This window comes from Engystomops pustulosus, chromosome 2, assembly GCF_040894005.1.
Source record: "Engystomops pustulosus chromosome 2, aEngPut4.maternal, whole genome shotgun sequence".
In the NCBI taxonomy this organism is placed as follows: domain Eukaryota; kingdom Metazoa; phylum Chordata; class Amphibia; order Anura; family Leptodactylidae; genus Engystomops; species Engystomops pustulosus.
The window spans coordinates 158,135,534-158,162,786 of NC_092412.1; the positions used below are offsets into that span (position 1 = coordinate 158,135,534).

At 39.5% G+C, this 27,253-nt stretch overlaps 1 protein-coding gene across 2 annotated transcripts; it reads right to left on the reverse strand.

The window, feature by feature from the left end:
* Window positions 1-1,042: 1,042 nt before the first annotated feature.
* VEZF1 (vascular endothelial zinc finger 1) lies at window positions 1,043-26,939 on the reverse strand. 2 transcript variants are annotated; one of them, XM_072137117.1, is made up of 7 exons: window positions 26,434-26,939; window positions 19,113-19,837; window positions 16,094-16,157; window positions 12,067-12,253; window positions 7,655-7,705; window positions 3,790-3,843; window positions 1,043-3,586 (listed from the first exon to the last, which is right to left on the reverse strand). In XM_072137117.1, the coding sequence occupies exons 1-7, from the start codon at window positions 26,464-26,466 to the stop codon at window positions 3,156-3,158; spliced, it is 1,545 nt and encodes a 514-aa protein (XP_071993218.1). In that variant the 5' UTR covers window positions 26,467-26,939; the 3' UTR covers window positions 1,043-3,155. The 2 variants fall into 2 exon arrangements, with proteins under 2 accessions (XP_071993218.1, XP_071993217.1); XM_072137116.1 differs by lacking the exon at window positions 26,434-26,939 and adding an exon at window positions 25,552-26,224.
* Window positions 26,940-27,253: the final 314 nt, after the last annotated feature.

A 27,253-nucleotide genomic window follows, 5' to 3' on the forward strand; every position in this document is an offset into this window, starting at 1 on the left:
CCAGTGAGGTCCTACCTAAAACATATACCGATTTTTTGACACATCCCACTTCCCTGTACAAGGAGGTTTGTTCCAAGGCACTGCTCTATGGGCAGAAAGGAAAGCTTTGTGCGCTCCATGTTAGGCCCCTTTCACACTTTTGTTGTAGCTCACGTCAGAGTGCATGCAAGAAAAACTGATATCTTTGCGGATTTTTGGTTGCTGAACCTGGGAGGGTGACGGAGACTTTGGAGACCTTTTATAAGCAGGTGTATTATGATACTTTCAAGTCAGACTTGCAAGGTTAAAGATTCTTGAGACCTTTTGTTACTCAAACTCACAGCAGCAGAACTATCCATCCTAAACGCCCCTATTTCGTCTGAGAAGGTCCAGAACACCATCAAATCATTACACAGGGGATTTCTACAAAATCATTCAAACACAGCTCTCACCAGTCCAACATGATTTTAGCAGGGGTCCCTTTGTCCTTAAGAGGGAAAAGACGTCATCCTGTCTAAAATCATGGCCAAAATACTAGCACAAGTCATGCCATATTTTCTTTAAATCATAACTTTCTCCCACCTAGGGGATTTTGGTGCCTTTTCAGAATTTTCGGATGAACTAATCAAAGTGTGAAATTTGTTCCTAGGCCAACACCGAGGCAACATCTCACCAGTTGTCTATCTGCGTCATTTCAGTGGCCAAATCTTAAGTTAGCTATTTGGGTATAAAGATAATATTGTCAAAAAGTAAACAGGACCTTGAGCCCTGGAAAAACCTTCCCATTTTGCTATTAGGCCGCAAGCACCTGCTCAACATGATGAACGTTTTCAAGTTACTCTTTTTTGAGGGCTGGGCAAACCAGTAGGGTGACCCACGGATTCAGAAGTTGTTGCATTCTTGTCTGAAACATGGAAAGAACTTTTATGGAAAATTAAAATTGGACCAAACCAAAGGAGGAATATGGTGTTCTGTAGCTTATAAAATATATATATAGTAAGCTATGTAAGAGAATACAATTGTTTCAAATAAGGTATCCACTTCCATAAAGATGAACAAAGAAAACTCTCTACATTTTGTTTATTGAGACAAACTAATTAAAAAGGCACAAACATGGGGCATGTGTTTACATGGACAATATAACAAACATATACATTAAAAGTGTAGGAATGTGGCTTCTTTCTGCTAAACAGAAAGTACCTAAGCTTTCATATATACAAAAGATGTACAGTTTATGTCCTACGGTATAAAAGATCAGTTATAAAATATCTTTACACTGAATTTTATTTATTGTATATATCAAGCCCCTACACTGTGAATTTTTTCTATCCAAAGTCTTCTCATATGAGAAGAGTCATCTTTTAAAGCATGCCATTTTATCTAATGTAATGGCTGTATAGGCCTTTATTTTTAGAATATGTGATCTATTTGAATCCACTGATCCCATTTGCTGCTAGCATAAAATAAAATTAATGCCGTAGAAAATAGGTTGAAATGTATAAATAAGAATTACTCTTAATTAGATAAAGTAAATGTAGAGTTTTTTTTCCTTTTTTAGTATCGCTAAACTGAATGGCTGAAACAGTTTGCAACACATTGCTTATAAAATGTGTTTGCTAATATCTACAGCAATTCAAGAATTTAATGTATATCTATACTGAAAAAAAAAAAAAAAAAAAAAAAGGTTCAGCTCACATGATGCTCTAAAGGCAGAAATCTTTTGGTTTACTACAGTACGGGTAACATTTCTGAAGGGAAATAAAGTAAAAACAAAAAATAAAAAAACAGCTGAGTGATAAATGAGGTGTTCTCAAGTGTGTAATCTGACCAAAAAGCAAGTGCTATTGGGGACAGACCAGAGGAGGCAACGTCCCACTGTCGCTAAAAGAATACTAGCAAGAACAAGGATTTGAGTATAAAAAAAATGCTAACATATTTACACATTAAACACATTTCTACAGCACACCATTAAAAAATTTCATAAAAAGAAAAAAAAAAACAAAAAAACACAAAACAAAAACCACAAATATATCTTGATATAATCTTGGCTTGTCTTGTGGGGCTCACTATCTAGTTAGTGGTTAGAAAACAAACTGTATACATTTTTTTTTTAAAGAAGACATCAGTTCCTTTTCAGCTTTCTGACCCATCAGCAATCCAATTAGGAAAACAAAACATTCAGTCCTTGTGCTTCTACACCGGTCAGATCATTTTTTTTTGTTTCTTTATGTATTATTTTTTTGGGAAAGGCATCCCATTCACTTCATGCTTGTCAATGTGCTGTTCATGGTTATAATAAAAACATTTCATCAAGCAAAACCTGCTAGTAATGCTTCAGAGAACATCCTGAGTGATTTTGATATAACCACCAGCTTCAGAAGTACATCCAACTTTTCAACCCAAAGTCATTCCGAATAATTGACTATAGATCAAGAAGATGCCTCTTATTTGCAGTTCTCCACCAAAAAGGTTGGCTAAAATACAAACCAAATACTCTCAGGTTATGCATTTAAACAATATTTACATTCCAAATGCTGAAGATTCAGGAAGCAAAAAGAGACAAAAACCTCTTGTATTCTTTTTCACTTTTTGAATTGTTCTTTTATAATACCAGGCGTTATTATTGATTTGCTCAATGTGAGGCAGGCCAGATTTCTGTATGTGCTTTCCAGCCCAGTGTAGGAAATTTCCATCTTCATATGGAATACGGTCTGCAAACGTGATTCATCACTGTGAAATGCAGAATCACATAAAGACAATTTCCTGAGCAATTTACAGGTTTCATTTACTTGGAATACTAACAGATAAGCGCACAGTGTGCCTAAACAAACATTAAACGTAGTGATTTAAAAAGGAAAAAATGTACCCAAATAATTGGCATACAAATGAAGAATAATAAAAGGAATATCTTGCTAGTGTTATTAAAATAATCAATAATCAGATAAAATACTAATACAATTTCTTAAAAAATCTGTCAAACAGTCTTCTAGCCTATATTCAGTCTTCAGTTATGGTTATCCTTTCTTCTCCTTTATCGAGTGTGGTCCAGGAAAAAAAAAAAAAAAAAAAGAAAATACTAAAAATTATCAATTTATCTCCTCCTTCTCTTGCTTGTAGAGAACTACAAAATAACTCCATAATACTGTTGTAAATTCATGTCTAAATCCGTTTTCTCTTTACCAAGGTGATGTGGATGGTAGAGCTTGAGATAAGAATGGCATACTCTCAACTGGTCTCATTGCTATATTTAACGGGGCAGCTAAAGTCATTGGTGTTGGGAGGTTCATAGGGCTTGTTATAGTGACTGGATGTGCTATGTTTACTGGAGCAGTAACTGGTGTAGGCAAATTAACTGGCGATGTCAAGGACAATGGTGAAGTCATTGAAATTGGTGTAGTTATGGTCACTGGATGTCCCAAATTCATAGATGAAGTGATATTAACAGGACTAGAGACATTGACAGGACTTCTCATAGTCATGGCTGCTGCCACAGTTACTGGGTTGGTCAAGGTTCCTGATGCTGCCACAGAGGATGTAATATTGAAGGGAGAGGTAAGTGTTACAGATGTCTGAGGTGCAGAAGAAGTTTGGCACATGTTGCTAGTATCTGGAAGAAAAAACAGAAAAGGTTTAGAAAAGCAAAATACTGCCGCAACCTTAAAACAAGGTAACAACTACCCTAGCATACATTAATCTATATATACACATAACTACTAATCACATACACTATTTAAAAGAAGACCTGAAATTAATATAAAAATATGGTGCCATTTGGCTTAGGAAGCAACTGATATGAAGACATACAATCACCTATAGAAAAGGTCCTATGATTCTGATCCACAGCACAAAAGAGTGAGTCTGAAGCTGAAATAGGAGGAAAATATATCAAAGTCTTAACAATGTTTATTTTAATACATTAAAACAACACAAACTTTACACACACATAGCCTGATTTTTCTTCATGTGCAATTATATGTACTACAATTTACTATAATAATAATAATAATAATAATAATAATAATAATAATAATAAAAGATTATAAGCAGTCCCCGGGTTATGTACAAGATAGGTTCCATAGGTTTGTTCTAAGTGGAAACTGTATATTTTACAATTGTAGATCCAGAACAATTTTTTTTTTTTTTTGCCCCAGTGACAATTGGAGTTTCAACATTTTTTGCTGTAATGGGACAAAGGAATATCAATAAAGCTTCATTATAGACACTTTACAGCTGAAGCAAGATTCAATAAGCTGCCCCCTGCAACAAACACCCACCCCTAACCGCTAGCACTGACTGTGGGTGCTGATCCCTTCAATGCGTGGGCGCCGCCAGCTTGGTTTAAATCAGTGCTCCCTGTGATGTCATCGAGGAGCGACAATCTGTCGCCATGACAGCCACGGGTCTCTATTTCTGCTCATTAGTTATAATGTGCCAGTGGAACTTTTAATAAATGATCAGTAAAATCCCCATATACTGCCATACTGTAGTATATGGTAGAATCAATCACACAACCCAGGGTTTAAGTACCCTAGGGAGGCTAACCCCCCCCCCCCCCACAAAAAAAAAAAAAACCCCTCACAAATCGCACATTGTAATAGATAGCCTAAAACATGGTAGCCTTGGATCTTTGAGTGACCCAAGGCTGTCATGGCAACGGATCGCCACTCCCCCCATGATGTCACAGGGAGCGATGATTGGTGCCAAGATGGCAGTGCCCATGCGCCGCTGATCAAAGGTTTAGCACCCGCAATCGATCACGGGTGTTAGCGACGGGTGTTTGTTTCATTGTCAAACAAACACCCTGTGAGTATGAAGAGGGCTCAGCCCGTGACCCCTCTTCATAGCCCCCCCACGCAACAAGATGTACAGATACGTCTTTTTGCACTATGGGGGTTAAAAAGCATTGCCCTTATCACTAAAATGGTTTCTTTCCATGGCTGCAATGGTACAAAAATCTGTTTGTAAACATGTACCCAAATCACCTGATGTGGGTCATTCACACTGTGCCAGTCACGCAAATTAAAAGTTATGTGCATTGCCCTTCCTCCTTGATCCTAATTGACTGGCTTTTATGATCTTACCCTGTTACATCATTAGGCACTAAAAGTCATGTGACCAGGATGACAATATCTAAGCTCCTGTGACAGCTTCCATAGGAACCGGTCACTAGCTGTATATGTAAAAATGTGGCAACTAGTTCTTTTTAAAATGTTCTCTTGAATGTAAAGTACTGGGGACAACGTTCACAGTTCACTAGATGTTTACATTACGAAAACATAATGTGTAACAATATGTGTATTTCAAATATATATTTACAAAGGACCACAAAAAAAAAAATTCAAATAATAGCCACTGGCACCAATTCCCCAGACATGTATCATGTAAATATATACAACTACAAGGACACAGCAGATGTAGTTGCCCAGAGTATCATTTACATCTGCAAATCAGCAGCAACATCCAGGGACCAAAAATAGCCCTAATTTAATTCGTGAAACACATCCAGGCCCCCAGTCACTACTGGTCATGGCACCTATGATGAGTGAACAAAAGGAGGTTTATACAACGTATGCTGTAAAAAAGACAGGATGGAGAGATGTAGAAAACTAAGTCTTTCCATTCTGATAGGCAATACAAGCATATGGGGAGCTGAGGCAGAGTACTGCATCCCTCCTCCAGGCCTGCTGAACAGAAAAATTGCTCAGCAGTAAGGGGTACCCAGTGATTTCACTTTCCATATAAGGACAGTGACATCACCCAGTATAAGAACAGAGTGGGATACATCTGCCATGCATTGTAACAAAACATTGGGAATCCGCCTGAAGTATCCTTACATAATATGGCAAAAACTAAAATGTTAACCCGGCCTAACTGTTCTTGTTATACTAGAACACAATAGAATACATCCCTTAAAAATCATGGGGTACAGTAAGCATTTAGACCTCCCAGGTGTTGCAAAGTATTGCTGAAAAGTAATACGCAGTGAATAGTACAGAGTAAAAACGATACAAGCACCTAGCATTTAAATGGTTAACACCTGCAATCTGTGAAATCGCCAGGTGCTGAGAGCATTTCAACCCTACAGTTGGTTACCCAAAGATATTGCACAATGCATGGTGCAGAGTAAAAATTTTTCTCAATTTTGCATTTTAGTTGCAAATAGCTTGTTCCCTGCCTATGCCACTGAAGACAAACACTCCAAAAATGATTAGTTGGATTCTCCTGGGTATGGGAATACCAAAAGGATGTGTCAATATTCTGTCTAGGTCAATGTAAGGGTGCAGCCACAGGTTCAGTTTTTCTGATGCAGTTTTTGAAGCCAAAAGCAGGTGTGGATCATAATGGGTGAGAACATATAATTGAGAAGTTACTCGTCCTCTATTTTAACTCCACTCCTGGTTTGTGCATCAAAAACTGGAATCTGAAAAAATAAACGTGTGGTCAAAACCTAAGGGTTCAGAAGGGTTTATGTATAATCTGGGCTTCATAACTATCTTTATAACCAACTCCAGGAAAATTCCACTTTGGCCTGCACATAAAATGTAACGCATATTCATTATATAATGCCAACTGCATGATGTGCACAGCAAGCTTCTTGTACCATACCCTAAATTTCTGCAAGGCGCTATAGGGTCTAAGCATCTGCTCCGACAAGTCAACCCCTCACATGTTTTATTGTAGTCAGGTTTGTTAGTATGAAGTTCCCATGCAGAAATTAAGACAGGGAATATGTTGTGCTCATGTATGGTTGACTCGTCCTGCATAGTGCTCATGATTCTATGTTATGCAGATTGTACAACATTGTACTAGGTTTTCTGTCTTTTTTTGGTTGGCTGCTGGGCAATAAATGAAATGATATTATTGGCTGGCCTAGCTCCGTTACGGAAACACTGATTATACACAGAATACATAAGGAACTATACGGTAATGGCTGTATTTATAAGCCGTGTGTAATCCGTATTTTACGCCGGTAAAGGCTGTATGTCCGTAAAGTTGGTCTGTGTGTAATCTTCCTTTCTCCAATTGTGCCATGTCAGTCGGAAAGGCCCAGCAACCAATGCCAAAACGTCCAGAACGGCTAGTACAACCCTCTGCAAGACATTTTTTTTTATCTTTTGTAGCAGTCTCACAGGCCGTAGCATCAAGCACCTGAAGAAAAATTGATTGTGTGCAGCGGGTCTTATTCTCTTTTCTTGTTAGTGGATGTTTGGCACATGTTTTCCATTCCTCCCATCTTTCCTTTGTGTTTGCATTATTTTTCTGTCTACAATGCTTTCTGCATTCATTTATTGCACATCCTAATGCTAAATCTATGGAGTGCCATTTTCTAATTTAGTGTCCAGGACTGCGTCCCACCTATTCAGACTACTCTGTCTCTTTTTCTTTTGCAGATGCTGAATATGTTTATCACATGCTTAGATACTGTCAGACACAGCTACTAGATCATCACCTCTGAAGAGCAGAGATGAAGCCAGAAGGACAGATTAGAATGCTGCCACATGGTAGCCGCCATAATAGTCACTTGTCCAGGGTTTGCACACTTAACGGTTTATAGGCTCCCTCACCGCAGCACATACAGTCACATTCCATAATGCTCCCAGATACTCTACAAAATGTTTTCATGCAATAGAATATTACGTTAAAAGTGGCCAACAAAATGAAAATAAAGAATTACCTTCATATTTGATTCTACAATGAACAGGAGTTTGAAGCTCATGAAGTTGTCCTATGAAAAATCCAAAAAACATGATGTCACGTGCAGAAAGGAGACCAGTCATATTCAGTTTCACTAAACATACTAAATTTAAAAAGACAGTTTCATGGCTCCTTGAACTAAAGAATAAATAAATAACAAAGGTTCCTAAAAGGAATTCATGGAAAACCTACTTGGGGACATAAATCAAGTACAGTATTCTAACCCTGCTTCAGATTGCATGTCACACTGGTACTTCCATTTAAGCAAAATCCCATGGTGGCCCAGGAAGGCCATGGATTGGCTGAAGCAGGTCCTTTGAAATCACAACAAAATGCAGGTGCCAAAAAAATTAATCCCTTCCCATCAAGGCCCTTTTTCGTTTTTGCGTTTTCATTTTTCACTCCCCACCTTTAAAAAACTAACTTTTTTATTTTTCCATGTACAGAGCTTTGTGATTGCTTGTTTTCTTCAGAGTGATGGTATTTAACCCCTTCCTGACATTTGACTTAATAGTACTTCATCGCGGGAGGTGTGTTGCATGTTGCAGTACTATTACATCAAGCTTCTGGCACAGGTTTTGTGTTTTTTTTTGTCATCTTCTGGCGCTAATAACTTTTTCATACTTCAGTGTACAGAGCTGTGGGTGGGATCATATTTTCCGACTTTTGATGTGGTTTTCAATGCTACCATTTTTAGGACTGTACAATCTTTTGATTGAATTTTTTATATTTTTCAAAGTGGCAAAAAAGTTTCTTTTTAGACTTTGGGCACTATTTTCTGTTACGGGGTTGAACGTAGTGAAAAAACTTATATTTTGATAGATCGGACATTTTCGGAAGCGGCGATATATAATGATTTTTACTCTTTATTTTGTTTATATTAGTTCTAGGGAAAGGGGGGCGATTAGAATTTTTAGGTTTTTTAAACTTAACTTTTACTATTTTTCAGACAATGTAGGGTACTTTAACCCTAGGTTGTCTGATCGATCCTACCATATACTGCCATACAACAGTATGGCAGTATATGGGCATTTTCCTCCCGATTCATTACAATGTGATAATCGACCCGAGGCCGACAAAACGAGCGTTAACCCCCCCCCCCAATGACGTCATGGGGAGCGCCAATCTTCACCAAGATGGCGGTGCCCATGGGCACCGCCATCTTTTTTTAAGCCGCCGGTGGATGGGTTAATATCCGCAATCAGTGCTAGCATTGATCGCGGGTGTTACCGGTTAGTGTTTGCTGCAATATATAGCAAAGACTAACTGGCTATGGAGAGGGCTCAGCCCATGAGTCCTCTCCATGCACCCGCACCAGATGTGTGCATACTATTATGTCACACGTCGGGAAGGGTTTAAATTACCGACACAAAGTGGGAACCTGAGCAGCACAAGTACACTTGTTTTTATTTTTGCCATGCCTCCCCATATATGGTCGGTAATTAACCCCTTAACGCTCTACGGCGCAGAGGTATAAGGAGTGTATGAAGAGGGCTCACGGTCTGAGTCCTCTTCATACAAAGGTGGGGGTTTTTGCATATTGCAGAAAACCCCCACCGCTAATAACCACGGTCGGTGCTTGCACCGAATGCGGCTATTAACCCGTCCGTTGCTGGCGGCATTTAAAAGACGGCGGCGCGCGGGCGCCGCCATCTTTGTTACGGTCGCCGCGCCCCCGAATGTCATCGCGGTCTTCGTTTGACCCGAGACTATCTGGCATCTGCAGATTCGTTACAATGAGCCAGTGGCTCATTGTAATGAATGTGCTGCAAAAATGCCATGTATTGCAATACAGAAGTATTGCAGTATATGGTAGCAGCGATCTGACCATCTAGGGTTAATGTACCCTAGATGGTCTAAAAAATAGTGGAAAAAAAAAAAAAGATGCCAGGAGATTAGCCCTTCCGTAGGCTATAAAATGTTTGCCTTTTCTTTATTGGGGCCATGTGGTGGCTTTTTTTTTTACGGGATGAGATGCTTTTTCCAGTGTTACCATTTTGGGATTGGTATCCCCCATTGTTGAAAATTTATGAATTGTGTGCTCGAATTTTTCTTTTTGTGTCAATTGTGTACTGGAATTTTTCTTTTTGTGTTCACCATATAGCCTAATAGTCATGTAATCTTTGTTCTATGGGTCAATATGATTAAGGGTATACCATACATGGATATTATTTTCTTCCGTTTTACTAAATTTACCAAATAAAACCCCAACGTCGGGAAAAATCTATAATTTTTGCATTGCCGTCTTCCAAGTGGCATAACATTTTTACTTTTTGGCTATGGAGCTGGATGATGGCTTGTTTTTTGCTGGCCATTTTGGCATACATGTTTTTTTGATCACTTTTTATTGCATTTTTTGCAAGGAACAAAGACCCCCAGAAGGCAGTTTAAAGGCCCGCAATTGGAGCCAACTCTGACCTCTGGTGTTACACTGGAATGTCGGCTATTAATTACAACCACCATCCTGTAGTATATCCCGATGCTGTCTCAGTTCCGGCAGTCTATACCATTTTATTTTACATTTTAGTTAATTGTTTTCGAGTAACATTCTCTTACAGTCAGAAAACAGAACATTATTATAGTGTTTGGTAACACAAATTTTGATATATCACGTCTGTTTTAGGTTGGCACAACTGACTGCAGTCAAATACTTGGTTTACTGCATGTTCCCAGCAGCGCCACAATAGCCTTAGGCCCTATGCACACAATCGTATAAAACCGTCCGTATATACAGCTGGAATATGGTCCCATGCATTCCAATGGGCGATACGGCCATCCATATACATGGCAGTATTGTCCACCATACAATAAGTAAGCCGTATAAAAATAGAGAATGTCCCATTTTCTACCGCATTTTCGTTCCATATGGCCCATAGAAGTCAATGGGAACGTATAAAATATGGGCTAAATACATGCTGCATACGAATGTATACGTGCAGTATCCAGAACCAGTGGGAGGTCAGCAAGCCAATAGTCAGCCATCCATCATCTGCCAGCAAACTATTTTATACGGATACAGTGCAATACTATGCTATACTGTTGCAATAAGTCCCGTATTTACAGCCAGAATACAGAAGACCAAACGATTGTGTGCATGAGGCCTTAGACCTTCATCGGAGCAATGAAAGCATATGTGCTGCCCTGTGTCTGTGTACAAGAATTTAAAAATGGTTAGGAGAACATTACAAATAACACTCCTGTCCACTGGGTGAAGGAGGACCTTGGTGTAAATAAGTTTGACTCAACAGTTTTAGATAATTTTACATTGAGAAAGCAAATCAAAATAAAGTCAGATGAGCTATGGTAATAAACATATAGACACTCCAGGTTTCCACCACTAAGTTTTTTTTTAAATAACATTACAATCTAAGTGCTGAAACTGTAGTTTAAAAATATATTAAACTGTAGTTTTAGAATTTTTTTTTTTTTAAAGTTAGAAAATGTAACTAACTGGTAAAACTGGTATTTGCTACTGAATGTGGCTATTCGATTTTTAAAACCAAAAGACAGGAGAAACAAGGATATCAGAAAGATGAGTTTGGCTTATTTTACTTTTTCCTATGCCGTTACTTATTCAGATTTCTCAATGGGCAACCTCTTTAATATACTACCATAACAAAAATTGGTATGGTATATATGGAAATATATAGGCAAAGGTGATCATCTTTGCAAAATACTCAATACATAACATTAATACAGGCAGTCCCCAGGTTACGTAAAAAGTTCTGCAGGTTTGAATTTGTATGCAAGTCGGAACAGTTTTTTTTATAATTGTAACCCCAGCCAAATTTTCTTTATTGATACCTTATGGTTTCTTTTAGATCTCTGAAAACTTCTATGTTTATTTCCAGTGAACAGAAATCTGACCCTGGTCACACGGGTGCTCGGCTCATCATATCACAGACAGTAATCACAGCTGTGTTATATAATGAGCCGTGCACCTGTGTGACCATGGTCTGATTTCTGTCCACTGGAGGTAAACATAGAAGCTTTCTAAAGAATGACAGCAAGCAGAGATCTAGAAAAGTGAAAAGAAACGATACAAGAAATAGAAAACTGGATAACTATTCACTACGCCAATCATATCAATTATTTGCTGAAACGGGAACACCCCTTTAATTGCAGACACCTTTGATACCAGTTATAGCTGTTTTTTGTAGCCTATGGCTAAAGTACAGTAAATTATCAACATCCAGATGGTCAGTGGTTATTAAGTAGGGGACCGCCTGTATAGCCAAGTTATTGTATTTGTAAATACACAGCTGCCTTGCCAAGGCAACTGTATACTTGCTAAAAAAATAAGGTGTAAAAGCATAAACCACAGTAACTATTAGACAACAAGTCCTAAAAAATTATATCTGATGGAATATAAAAAAATAAAGAAATCTTTACCTTGAAACTTTTTACCTTGCTTACAAGTATTACAGTTAATACTTTGGCTTTGGCCATGTGTCTTTAGGTGACTGGTGATGTAGGCTGGACTAAGAAGCTTTCCGCATACATTGCATGAAACCTTTCCTTCATGGCGCACCATGTGTGTCCTCAGCCTATCTTTCGTGGCAAAGGCAGCAGTACATGTCTAATAAAAACAATTAAAATGTTTATTAAAAAAACAATAGACAAATGCAGAAATACATTTAAAATAATTGTGTTTATAATATTCCAATAAAGACTTATTAAAATGTTGAACAAAAACCAAAAGAAATTAGAAGCAAACATTTTAAAATGTTAAATTCCAGCTAACTTGGGTCACAACATTTAAAGTTGTTTTGCTGGTTTAAAAATTATCCCCTATTCACAAAATAAACCATTAAAAAAAAAATAGTCTGTCTGTTTGGCCCCTAAAACCAAAGCAATTTTTACTATTTAAATGTATACAATAAAAATGAAATTACACTATAAAGAATTATTCTACACCCCATTAAACGCACTTGTCCCATTTTCAAAATCGCATATATAAAGACTTGGGCACCACAATTTATGATGTGTGAATTTCAAAAAAAAATTTTGTTTTGCACCTTCTAAGGGTTCATTCATTAGGGTATTTTGACATTAGTATGCTAATAGCTTTTTGTGCGAATACCATCCTGACCGATTGTTTTCTATAGGTCTGTGCACATGACTGATCTGCAGACCATGTGTATACAATATACCATGCCCCTTTTTTTTCCCTCACATGAAGTCCGGAGACCTCCATATAAGTCACGGGATCTGAAACAAAAAAAAAAAAAAAACACACACACACACACACACACACACACACACACACACACACACACACACACAAATACTTGTGTCAGTGCACAAATTGATCCATCAAACAACAAATATGACAATAAATTTTGTTCACTTATATGTCAATTTAAAACTGAAAAAAACAAAAGGGGGTGACAAAACCAACACATTTCGACTGGTGTGGTCTTAAACAGGGTATGATCATGATTACAACCAAACCAGTCGAAATGTGTTGCTTAGGTCACAATCTTTATGTTTTTCTTTTTTAAAATGCGAACAAAGATATACTATCATATTTGTTGGATCAATCTTTGGACCGATATTGAAGTACTGACGTCCTTTACCCTAAATGGATACTGTGCACTAGGACATTTAGAAATAATGATGTAAAATAAGTCAGTAAAGTGAGAAGAGATATAGATATAAATAGATTGTATATAATACATATGTTTATATATTTATACATAATTATATACACATGTATATATAATATTATATACATATATACACACACACACACCATTATATTTATCAAAAAGAATTTACGCTCACAAAAATGTCAAAATAAAAGCCATGCAAAACGTTTGTAATCCACAAATGTGTTGAGACACATACATACATAAAAACGCACAAAGCAAAAAGCTTCTATCAAAATCGCACACAACCCCTTTGTGAAATTTTGAACTGGCAAAATACAAAAATTACATGAAATTTTAGATTTTCCGCTTAAATATGTAAAATCCACTACTTTTAAAAAGAAAAAGTACTTTCCCAAATACAATAAGAGGTGAGGAGTTTATACATACCCTCTACGGTTCTCTGGCAACTAGAAACAATCTGTAAATCTAAGGCCGGAGCCACACGTGGCGCTTTGTCTGCGCTTGCAAACACAGACAACGCCGATGCAATCGGGCCGAGGCCCGCCCCGGTGGGCGCGACTTTGTCTGCGTTTGCAAGCGCAGACAAAGCGCCACCTGTGGCGCCGGCCTAAATTTCACCTAAGGTTGAGGCTGTTAGTATCCAGGACATATTAGATTTGTCCTTGGCCAATGAGGTGCCACCCTGTAAGGACATATTAGATACGCCAATTGCAATAAATAAAGGCCGTCAAGAAGGAAGCCTAATGTGGCTGCAGGTTTATTGCAACCAGCAATAAACAGAAAAATAGTCGTTTAAGAAAATTCTGCTTTGCAACCTAGCAACTTATCTTTCAATGCTAGCAAAAGGAAAGCTGAACTATAAGCAACTAAGAGTGTTTTAACCCTTTCATGACCCGTGACGAAATAGCACGTTACCGGTCTTCCCGAAGACCTGAGGCTGTCTCGTTTGTGCTATCAGCACATTGTAATGAATGAGTAGGAAAATCCCCATATACAGCCACACTGTTTTCTAGGATCGATCAAACAACTTAGGGTTAAAGAGTCTGAAAAATAGTAAAAGTAAAAATTAAATAAAAAGTTCTGTACACCGAAGTATAAAAATAAAAAAGTTATTCGCGCCAGAAAATGGCAAAACAAAAAAAAAATTAAAAAATTCTACACAAGCTTTTAAATTTTTTTAAATGTATGAAAACATAAAATCTGGATGAGGTCCTTAAAGGGTTAATAAATCTTCCCATTTTAAAGGGGTATCCCCACGAAGCCAAGCCCGCCCCCCCTGTGGTATGTATACAGCCAGCCCAGCCCGCCTCCCTGTGGCATGTATACAGCCAGCCGAGCCCGCCCCCCCTGTGGTATGCATACAGCCAGCCCAGCCCGCCCCCCCTGTGGTATGCATAAAAAATAATAAACTCATATACTCGCCCTACGGCGGCCCCGATGCGCAGCGGTTCCTCTTCTGGCTTCCCTACGGCTCTTTGGTCTTCTGTAACAGCCCGCAGGACGCGGCCATGTTATCTGCTGGCAGGCGCATACTATGACGCGGCCGCTGCTGATGTCACAGTATGCGCTGGTCAGGACAGCCTGCAGGCTGTTACAGAAGAAAGGAGAGGAGCCCCGGAAAAGCCAGAAGAGGAGCCATGCTGCGCATCGGGGCCGCCGGAGGGTGACTGTTTAAGTTTACTATTTTTATTGACTCGTCTATAAGAAGAGGTGAGGTTTTTCAGCATATTTTTTGTACAACATGTGAGGAAAAATTGCTTTGATAATTAAGTGTTCAAAAGTTATAATCATACAAAGCAGCGGATGCGAGAATACAAAAAATGATGGGGCTGAGCCTTAAGCTACAAAATGGTTGCATCCTGAAGGGGTTAAAGGTAAACAAAACCAAAAACAGCCTGTTGTACACAAAAAAATTTGTTCAGAAGAATTTAAAAGTTCCTGCATTCAATAATTCTACATTTGGACTAGTAAATTCTGTAAACACACAAGAAAAAAACTTTTATACAACTAATCTAAGGATTTTTCACATGGCAAGTATTTTGTATTATGTATAACCAAACACAAGGCGTGTGTCCACAATACTAAAAAGTTGAAAAAAAAAAACAAAAGAACTTTACATTATACTTTGCTATTTTGTTTAAAATACTGATGCAAAATATTGCCGAGTGAAAGTGGCCTGTGTATAAGCAAAACCCTTTGCATCTGGTACAATGACGATTTAGTGCAGTTTCCATCACATAATGAAAAATCTACAGTATATTCTAAATGGACATACCTCAAACATTCACACAAGCCAATCCTCAGCATTGTAAAATGGGGGATCAACTGCTAGCTGGTAATTTGGCACTCTATTACAGCTGGAAATAGGCTAGTCTATGAGAATTAAATTCCCAATATAATGGAACATAGCCATGCAGTATGTTGCATCAGTGATCAGACCCCTTAAAGTTTAAACACCAAAGGAGGCCTAATAAAACAATTATTATACACACACGATGTTAATACAGGCTCAGCATCAAGGGGTTAAAGCACATCCTCAGAAGCATAAAAATAGTTTGAATTATTTATAGAGACATTAAAAATAATTGATATGTTTCCTGATTCACAGATCGGAATCAGTGTTTACTTGACCAAAAGCCATAATTTGAAAATTGATTTATTTCGCTGGACAACTTCTTAAATTTGTCCAGTGCCTATTACAGAGCAAGAGATGTTCACAGATCTATATACAATATAAAACCAATATAAGAATGTAACAAAATAAAAACACTGCAATGGTAAAACGTAACAATTTCTTCTCTTACTTGGCATTTGAAGGGTCTTTCAGTTGAATGTACATGCTTCACATGACAACTTAAGTGGTCTGGTCTGTCAGAGAAAATAATGCTTAATCAATATGAGTAACAAAAAAAAAAAAAAAAACACCTTATAGACATTATACAGAACCTTCCTTAGAACAAAAGTAAAATTTAAACATTTCCCGTTTAGAAGACATTTTAGAGGAGTTTATGTGATGCCTGCTGGTTCACAAGTTTTTCTTTTTTTATTTCTTGACCAACCTGTTCCTTTACACAATGGGTCACATCTTCTATTGAGAAAAGGAGTAAGAAAGAGGGTGCACCATTAGCTACAGGAAGTATCTGATACACTGCCAATTTTCAATGTTTTCTCACCTACAAAGAATGTAGAGCTCTGAAATTTTATCGTAGGTATACTTCAACTGAGAGGTAATTTAAAAAAAAAACAACAGAAAATCACATTGTATGATATTTAATTAATTTGCATTTTATTGCATGAAATTAATATTTGATTCAAAACAGAACCTAATATTTAGTACAGAAACCTCGGTTTGCAAATACAGAGTTTAGACCTTTCCTGTATTTCTTGTTTGCACATAATGCAGCAGGGATTCTGTCCCGCCCCTCCATACAGATCTTTCCCAAATCTTTAAGATTTTGGGGCTGTTGGTGGGCAACATTGAGTTTCAGCTCCCTCTAAAAAAATTCTGATTGGATGCAGGTCTGGATACTGGCTCAGCCATTCCAGACCATGAAATACTGTTCACCAAGTCACACCTCAGTTGCCCTGGCTGTGAGTTTCAGGTCATCGTCATGCTGGAAAAACCAGCCACGACCCATCTTCAATGCTTTTCCTGAGGGAAGGAGGTTGTTAGCCAAAATCTTGCAACAAACGGACTCACATCCTTACTCCCTTCAATATGATGCAGTCGTCCTGTCCCCTTTGCAGAAGAGCAACACCCAAAGTATGTTGTTTCCGCCCCCATGCGTCACGGTTGGAACGCTGTTCTTGGGGTTGTACTGTACTCATCATTCGTTCTACAAACATGGCAATTTGAATGTATACCAAAAAGTTTTATTTTGGTCAAATCTGATCACATAACCTTCTCTCATGCCTCCTCTGGATCATCTAGATCAGTGATGGCAAACCTTTTAGATAACGAATGCCCAAACTACAACCAAAAGCCACGTATTTTTGACAACATGCCAATGCGACAATTTAAGCAGCAACTTAATACTCCCTGAACTTTCAGAGGCTTGAATTGTATAGGCACCTGAGGACACCAATACAGTAGAAAGAAGGAGAAGAAGTTTGGATCTTCATTGTAGCTTCCTTCTAGGGTCCTGGGCTGCCTGGGACTGCAAGAGGCCTTGAGTCCTGTCTGGCAAACCCTGCCCTGGGGTGATGGCAAGGGTGCCCATAGAGAGGGCTCTGAGTGCCACAGCTGGCACCCGTGCCATAGGTTCACCACCACTGATCTAGATGGTCAGTGAAGAACTTAAAACAGACTTGAGCAAGTGCTGGCGTGAGCACGGGGACGTTGCTAGCCCTGATGGTGTAATCCATGATGGTGTGTTTCTAACTGTAATCTTTAACACTGTGTTCCCAGCTGGCTTCAGGTCATTGACCAGTTCCTCCTGTGTGGTTCTGGACAGATGGTTCTGGATAGGTTTCATTTTTACATGGAACATGTTCATAGCGTTCTATAGTAGGAGGAGCTTCTGTCTCAGACCTTTTAGTTTTTATTTTAGAAATCTTGCTGTTTGTTAGATTATTAACTACTTTATTTCATGCAATAAATGAAAATGGTTTCAAAATCATAAAATGTGATTCTAGGATAAAGATTACAGACTTTGCAAGTTTTCCCACCTACAAAGAATGGTTAGGGTGTCAAATACTTATTTTCTCCTCTGTTTACATCCCGGATAAGTTCATGCTAACAAGCTTTTCAGTATGAGATCATTTTTAAAACAGAAAAGGTACATTTGGAAATATTAGAAAACTGCCCAACAATCATTTTCTAGGCAAGATACATAGTAAATAAAGTTAGAAAATGACATCAGTCCATCAAGTCTAACCTATTAAACCTACATAATACCATGTTGATCCAGAAGGAAAAAAAAAACCTGTAAGGCTGATGCCAATTGAACAAAAGTAGGGGGAAAATCCCTAATATGGTGCTGATGACTCCCTGGATCAACAAACACTACTGACAAAAAGTTTTATACCCATAAGATGTGGTATTATTTCTCTCCAGAAAGAGATCCAGGCCCCTCATGAACATGTTCAAGTTATCAGCCATCAAAACATCTTGTGACAGAGTGTTCTAGTGTCTCTCTGCTGTCTATGTAACTAATCCTTAGATTAAATCTATCAAAATAAAGCATGTTAAACCAGGGACACTTATTCATAGATCCAGGCACCATGACTGTGGTTAGCTTCTTAAACTTGTTATGCATGGCCTCCTTCCTTCTACAATAAACTTTTCAATTATGCTAATGAGCATAAAAATGCAGTTTTCAGAGAGCATACTAAAACACATTTGCTTTTGCGATAGAAAGCAGTCATGGAATCTAAAAGTATGGAAACTTTCAGGAAGCTCATCTGTAGACAGTTGGCCGTCATAGCTGGGGTCACTGATGACTACATTTTAGCAGCCTGAGTAGGGGAAAAAACCCCAAAAAACCTAAAAAATATATATTCAGTCTTTTAGGGAGCAGGTCTTAAAATACTCATTAAATCATTTGTAATCCCTTTAGTATCCAATACAAAACAAACACATGCCTGAAAAATGCTTGTATGAAAGGACTGCTACATGTTTGGGATGAGGGGAATACATATGCTGCTTAATATCTTAGTGTTTTATCGGGCAAAATCGCAAATAAAAAAAACCACATTTCAAATGTAATGGACTACATTGATGAAGACTTTCAAATCCCAACAATGTTTTGGAGGAGCAAAGCAACAAAACAGTAGATTTTGTTGATCAAAATTGCACAAAAAAATGAATCAAATCGGTCATACCTTGAAAAACCTTTCCCACAAACACTACATGTATAGGGCTTAGTTATTCCTCCTTCATGAGATCTGACATGATAGGTCATCCGGTCTTTTCTTTTAAAACGCTGGTTGCAGACTGGGCACTCAAAAGGTTTCTCATCTGAATGGGATAACTTGTGCCGGTTTAAATGGTAAACATCCCTGAAGGCCTTCCCACACATTTCACATGCATGGTTTTTCTTAACAGGTTTGCTAGGTTTCTTCACTGGCTGAGGGACAGGCATAGCTGGGATGCTTGTGCTGGCACTAGGAATTGTAGCTGAAGATGATGTTGTAACAGTCGATAGTATACCTGCTATAGTAGAAACCAAGGATGTTCTACTATTGTCTCCAGCAATAGTAGATATAAGCGGAACAACCGGAGCGGTCTGTGTCTTCTTTGGCCGTGACACCAGCTTAATTCCTGTATGGCAGGATTCATGGCGTCTTAAATGGTAACTATCTCTAAAAGCTTTGCTGCAATATGTACAAACAAAGGAAGTTTTGGGTTTTTCTTTTTTAACTACAACTTGATCTTTTACAGGTTCTGAAGAAGGTTGAGGCTGAGGTTTCTGTGTAATTGGTATAGGTAGCATAGGCTTTTGATCAGGAGGTTCAACTGGAGCTCCCAAAAGTGGCAGCAAGCTATTTTGGGTCGCCTGCTGCTGATGATGGTGATGATGATGATGATGGTGTGAAGCTTCATGAGCCTGAAACAGAATATAAAAACACAGATTAAACAATTTTCAATACAGAACAAAAACATATGACAGCAAATTCAGACAAGCTTGACATAAAACCAAAAATATTGTAACAGGTAGCATGAGAATTGTAAGTTTATCATGAGAAGAATGATTTGCCAACAGAAAAAAAACGCAATTAAATATTAAGTCCTTAAAGAGAACCCATCAGGCAAATTAACCCCATAAACTAAATATATTTTCATACACTGCCATTAGAAAGCATTGCCTCTATTCCTTCATTGTCCCTAAACTTAAAGGGGTATTCTCATCTGGGCATTCACATTCAGTTTCATTAAAATGCCATTTATAAACAATTCTTCAATTAGATGTTATGAAAAAAAAATTTCCTGTGTGAATATAATTTCTCATAAATGTAGTCATATGGTCCCTTAGAAACAAGGCTGTGTACTTGGATACGGCCACCTCTGCTGGAGGGATTGCACAAGGAAACAAAAAGTTTCTGAATATTATATGCCCGAGGAGTTACTACAGGTCCCACAGCCGTCCTGTGGTAATGATCGCTGAAGCCAGAAGGTCAGGCAAGACTCAGTAGCACATATCTGGCCACCGCTGCCAAAATGTGAGGTGGTCGTATCTGAGGAAGCCATCTCGTTTCTAAGGGACAAACATGGCTACATTTATGAGAGATTACATTCACACAGGAACATTTTTTTAATAACATACAATTGAAGAAATGTTTACATATGACAAATGAATTTAATTAAATGTAAATAATTAGATGGGAATACCCCTTTAAGCAATGAGGTCCTAAAGCTGTATGCAAATGAACTGTAAGCTGTTCAATGAGTCATCATATTCAGCTGTCCATGGAATATTAAATAGCATCACTATGAAGTGCAACTTGTTACGCAGAAAACAAGCCCTCACACAGCTCTCTATTTGGAAAGTAGTAGAAAAAAAGCTGCAACTAAGCTGCAGCTTCCTTGCAAGAAAAAAAATAATAATTCCCAAACAGATGGGTTTGATCTACTAACTGAAGTAGATCTGTTGGTAGATTCCTGCTGCCATTGTCCTTCTTAGTCTGTGTATTGCTAAGTCTTTAACCCCTTAAGGACGCAGCCATTTTACAGCTTAAGGCTCAGCCCGATTTTTTGGATTCTGACTTGCTTCGCTTTATATGGTTATAACTTTTGAACACTGTTACTTATCAAAACGATTCTGAGATTGTTTTTTCCCCACATGTTGTACTTCATTTTAGTGGTAAATTTTGGCTGATAAGTTTAGCGTTTATTTACAAAAAAAAGAAAATGTGATGAATTTTTTGAAAAATTTGCCATTTTCGAAATTCTAAATCATCACGTTTTCAGGCAGATAGATTTACCAGCTAAATAAGTTGCTGAATAACATTTCCCATTTGTCTACTTTACATTTTCATAATTTCTGAAATGTCTGGATAATTTATTTTGATGTCACGCGGCTTGCAAATAGAATATCGCTTTTCCGGATTTTCAGAATTGACTATTTTGGGGATAAATACAGTTTTGAATGAAATTTTACATATTTAGCATCAAAACCCCCTATATAACCAACCCATTTTCAAATCTGCACCCCTCAAGCTATCAGAAACAGCTTTTACGAAGATTGTTAACCCCTTGAGATCTTCATAGTAATTGAATCAAAATGGAGGTGAAATTTAGAATGGTCATATTGTTCCCTTATACGTTCAGTTAGCACCAAAATTTACACATTTCCAAAATATAAAAAGAGAAAACCCACCATACAATTTGTTCTGCAATTTCTCCTGAGTACAAAGACCCCCCACATGTGGCCGTTACTTGTTTTATGGGGGCACAGCGAGGCGCAGAAGGGAAGGAGGGCGCTGCAGCTGCCAGGAATTTAGTTTCCTCATTGGCCCCTTTTGAAGGCTATAAAATTTTCGCTTTTTCGTTATTGGGGCCATGTGACGGCATTTTTTTTGCGGGATGAGATGCTTTTTCCATTGTTACCATTTTGGGGTTGGTATCACCTATTGTTGAAAATTTAGGAACTTTTTTTGAGGGCAGGAGTAGAAAAGCATCAATTCTGTACTGGATTTTTGACTTTTTTTTTTTTGGTGTTCACTGTATAGACTAATAGTCATGTTATCTTTATTCTATGGGTCGATACGATTACGGGGATACCAGACATGAATATATTTTCTTACGTTTTACTAAATTTGTCAAACAAAACCCTAATGTGGGGAAAAATCTATAATTTTTGTATTGCCATCTTCCAAGTGGCATAACTTTGTTACGTTTTTGGCTACGGAGCTGGTTTATGGCTTGTTTTTTGCGGGACATGTTGTACTTTGCACCAGTATCATGTCTGAGTACATATGGTTTTTTGGTCGCATTTTATATCATTTTTTGTGGGATTGAAAAGGTAAAAATCATAATTTTTGGAGGGTTTATAACAGTTTTTTTTTACGGCGTTTATCGTGGGGGTTCAATAATGATTTACTTTTATTCTACGGGTTGTTACGGACGCGGTGATACTATATATGTGGGGTTTGTGTTATGATTTAGACTTTTTTTTTGAGTTATATGTCTCTTTATATGTTTTGGGGGTTTGGGGCATTTTTAGTGATTTATGACTTTATTTTTTTATTGAATAACTTTTTTTTTACTTTTTCACTTTTATACCATGGGACATGAAGAAGCAATCTTCTGATTGCTTCTTCATGATAATATTCTGCAATACTCATGTATTGCAGAGTATTATCAGTGTCAGCCTATGCACTTGCATAGGCTGGCACTTTGCCAGTAAGATGACGTCACAGACGCCATCTTACTGGCAATTCTTGCTAGTAACTCTGGGGTCCAGATCGGACCCCAGAGTTACTATAGCAACGATCGGCGCCCCCCGAAAACGGTTCGGGGGGGCCGATCGTGGGGGAAAGACCCCCCAGATACTTGTTAGATGCCGCGGTCGCGCTGACCGCGGCATCTAACGGGTTAAGCACCCGCGATCGGAGACAACTCCGATCGCGGGTGTTACACTGGGGTGCCGGCTATTAGTTACAGCCGGCACCCCGTGTTTCCCGATGCCGGTTCGGCTCTGATCCAGAGCCGAGCCGGCATAGGAGCCGTGGCGGATATATCCGCCACTGAGCGCTAAGTCACTGCGCTCCGTGGCGGATATATCCGCCGCGGAGCGCGAAGGGGTTAACTTAGCCTTATAAACGAAAATATTTATATTTCATACATGCAACTGGGACGTGTCCGAGCACTGAGATCTAAGGCTACTGTACACACCTGCCCCTCTTGCTCTGCAGCACTGTTAATTGTGTCTGCGCATTCACAGTAAATGCAGCCAGACTGCTTCTCTGGCCGCCTGTGCAGTAGCTCCTGTTCTTCCTTCATGCGGGCTGCAGGTCCACGACAGCTCCGTGCGCACAGCCGGCCGGCGCACAACTGTAATGTCAGCCACTGATGACTTCACAGAGTGAGCACAGAGCAGTTGTGGACCTGGCCCCGGCATGGAAGAAACTCATATTTGAGGATTTTGTTCTTATCTCTTGACACCATGATCTATGTCACCACGAAGAATTCCATAAGACACCTCTGAGAAGACACCGCTGTTTCTTCCTCTGGGCAAAAATCTTCACCCCGAACAGGATGCAGTTTTTTTAAATTCAAATTAGATTTTTTTATCCAAAGTTTTTAGCATCTACCTTTGAAGAATCCTGGAGTGGAAGAGACTCCACATGCAAGACAGAACCCTCATTGCCGATCTCAGGCGGCAAGGCATTTTCAGAAACAGACTGACCTGACTTATGACATTTAATACTTTCTCCCGATGAAGGGAAGAACATTGAAGGTCTGCATTCAAGAGGACTCCCATGATTATTTAACTGGTCTAAACAGGTCCGGCCAGGCGGATACTGCGCCTGAACCTACTTAGAGGCTGTCGCCAGCCTTAATGTATTTCCCACCAATGTGTTATTGCTTCTAACATTGACCTCTTAACACAATTTTTTCAAATCTGACCTGTGTCTATCAGCGGTTGTAACTTTGGAACGCTTTAAACAGGTATTCCTAAGAAGACAAGATTCTTAAATATACTCAGGATAACAAAATATCCCCGTTATTAACAAAAATACTGCATTTCACAGATAATTCCAACCTGTTGATCAGTCCTAGTGTTTACAATTTGGTTTCCCCTGGATTTGACCGTGAATCATCGCACTATGGTCGGATTCTTTTCATGAATAGCTTCTCTTGTCTCATCTCTCTTTTTCTATGTGTCAGATATTAGTAGAATGTTCAAAAGCTAAATAAAAAAGGGGATAAAATAAACGTGAACTCACCTCCTCCGTCGCTCCTGATGTCCCGCGCTGCGGTCCCTTATGCATTCCCCTGTTTGTTAAGAGGTGCACGGAAGTTGTGTTTGGGGAGCTTTTAGTCAGCAGAGGTGGCCAGCCACTAACATCGGCCAGCATTGTAGGCGCTGGGAAACGGCGACGGTTGGGAGTGGCCGACCAGAAGCTCTCCGAGTGTGGATGGACCGAAGCGCGAGACATCAGTAGCGGAGGTGGAGAGTACACGTTTATTTTATTTTTAAAAAAGCGTGTCCCTAATTTGCTATTCTTGGATAACCCCTTTAAAGAAGGCCTGTCACCTTAGTCGCTTTTCTGATATGCAAATTAGCTTTCCTGACTCATGTCTGCTGGCTTTGACTTCTCTCCAAGTCAGTGAACCAAGCCCCATTATTTTGACAGCTCTGTGTCTCTCAAATCACTGCTCTGCCTCCTTGTTCTTAGGGACGGTCTGATAATATTCTACTAGACATATAAAACACTATTTTCTTAGCAGAATTTGTGTGTCCATTTTATTTTTACAGTCTTTGCCGTTACACATTCATGTCATGTGACCAAACCATGCACACCATGATGTTCCCCAACGCCTATGGGGTTAATAAAGCAACAAAATAATAATCTTCACTCCTACTGTTAATATTGGAAGTCGCATCATGTAAAGTTGTTTTTGCACATTTATATGCATTATGTGCAATAATGCCGGACGAATAGATTAGAGTCATCAAAAGAGGTCCCCCTAACCCCTGTATAAATGGAGTCAGAGAAGCATTACTAAGAGACTGCTGTACTTTGGTTATTTTTTTAATGAAGTTCTTCCTACTAAACTCAATTCAAAACAGTGGCATATGACCCTCAAAACTGACAGTCAATTATGACAGATACAAGCAAAAAGTCAACCACTTGTGTCAGTTATAAAAGAAAAAAACAAACTGTCCTTTGACAGTTTAGAAACAAAGAAGACATTGTTGGGAACGTTACACCTTTTTAAAGAAAATCTACCATCCACCAAGGACAATAACTTCTAGATCCTTAGGCCTTTTAACTTCTAAAATCAACTTTAGAAATTATACCAAAATTCATAACTTAAAATTTGGCTAATGAGCTTTGGCAATTTTAAAAGTTGATTTGAGAAGTAATAAGGCCATGGATAACAAATCAGATTACCACTGTCACATAGCCTGGATATATGAGTAAGTGTCCCTGGTTTATCATGATGGATTTTGATGATTTTAATAAAACACGTTACCCCTGGTCCCACATATAAAGGTTCACATTATAAAAACCATCTTTTGATTTTGGTCATTTTGCGATCCACCCCCCACCGAGCACTTTATTTTTTTTGTAAAACAATACGTCTGCATACTCTATACAATACGGTAGAGTCGCCATAGAAGCGCTGAGGTGATGTTGTGTCTGAGGCGCGTAACATACTGCACGAGCAGCGATAACAGTCCGAGATAACGCAGCTCCACGAAGACTTGGAAGCGCTGCTGAGATTTATACGCCACTAAGCCCGCCTCCCCGATAATAAAGGCAGCCGAAACAAGAGGAAAATTAAGCAGAAAAAAGCAGCCCGCCATAATCTTCACTGAGGAGAGAACGGTGTTGGAGGGGGAGGGGCAGAGCAGCACGGGGTCTCTGGAATGACACGGCGCAATAATATTAACAAATAAAGTTGTGGGCAAACTCGTTCATACAATGAAATACACGATACTGTAAGAACAGTCGTGAAATCTAGGGCGTTATGTGAAAGGGTAACCCTCAGTGTGATTGAAGCGATCGAGGGACAAGAGACGACAAGACCACCAGGTCAACGCAGGACTGTTGGCCAGGTCCTATATACCGAAGCTTCACAATTGGGCCTGGGAGCGAGCGAAAAAATCCGATCGATGAGTCTCCCGCAGCTCCGAAGATTCCCTTTGTCTTCCCTCTCCTTCAAAACGTGCAGTCACTAGGACTAAAAGCAGACCGCCGCGTACAACAGCGCCGACTGGTTCACACAACCAGGCTCCTGCTCTAGGCGTGCGGCTCTGATGTCGCTGCGCGGCCGGGAAAGGAGGAGGATGTAGAAGGAGGAGGAGGTGGTGAAGGAGGGGGGGATGTTTGCTCCCGGGTGTCCCCGCTTCCCGGGGAGGGGAGAGGAGGGAGGCGGCTGCACAGCTTCCAGGGAGGGGGGAGGTCACCGTTGTCCTTGTAGTACGACTCCCGGGCACAGAAAGAAATTGTAACGTGTTTTATCCCTTACCTGAAACAAGAAAGCCGTCCAGTTGGCCTCCATGGCGATCCCGGGGAGGAAGGGAGAGGAGGAGGAGGGAAGCGCCTGCCGTAGCACAAGGGGGGAAAAAGGAAGAAGGAGGGAAAAAAAAAATAGAAAAAAAACAGCGTAGGATCCTACATGAAACCTACAACAAAGCAGCTAAAAACATGGCAGCGCCGCACAACTTCCGGTAACCTCTGGGAGAGACCATTCGGAAGGAGGAGGGGGAATGGGGAGCGGGATAGTGCGGCTTCTGCACCCTCGGTCATTGGTGAAGGGGGGGTGGGGGTGGAAACCAAATCTTCCCATCCCCCTCCCTTTCCTCCCGCCTTCGTGGATGTTGTGTACGAGACAAGCGATAGGCTAGGAGATGCTAATAATACGTAGAGTAAATAAACCTCCCTAATGAGCTGTGTTTATTTTGCGGGGGGTTTCAGTCCACGGCGGCTGAGTGCGAGAATGGAGTAAGACGGCGCCATAGGCCCTGCTGCTCTGTGCTGGAGGGAGTGAAATTACCTCATGCACAGCTGCAGCCTCAACTGACGTCTACTCCTTCTTACTCCCGCTTTATTATTAGGCTGCCATTTTCTAGACGCCTTTTGTCTTAATATGTTCTCCGCCTCTTTCTCCACCCACCCGACATGTCGTGCCCTGCAGGCAGCTTTGCTTGCCAGAGTAAGCCGCGGGTTATGTTAATGGACGGAAGAGAAAGTGAGAAGGAGGCGAGATTAGAGACTCCCTTATTGTGTGGAAGACATCCGCCTAGCTCCGTGCTGCAATGTACTCGTCGTCTTCCATAAGACGCCAT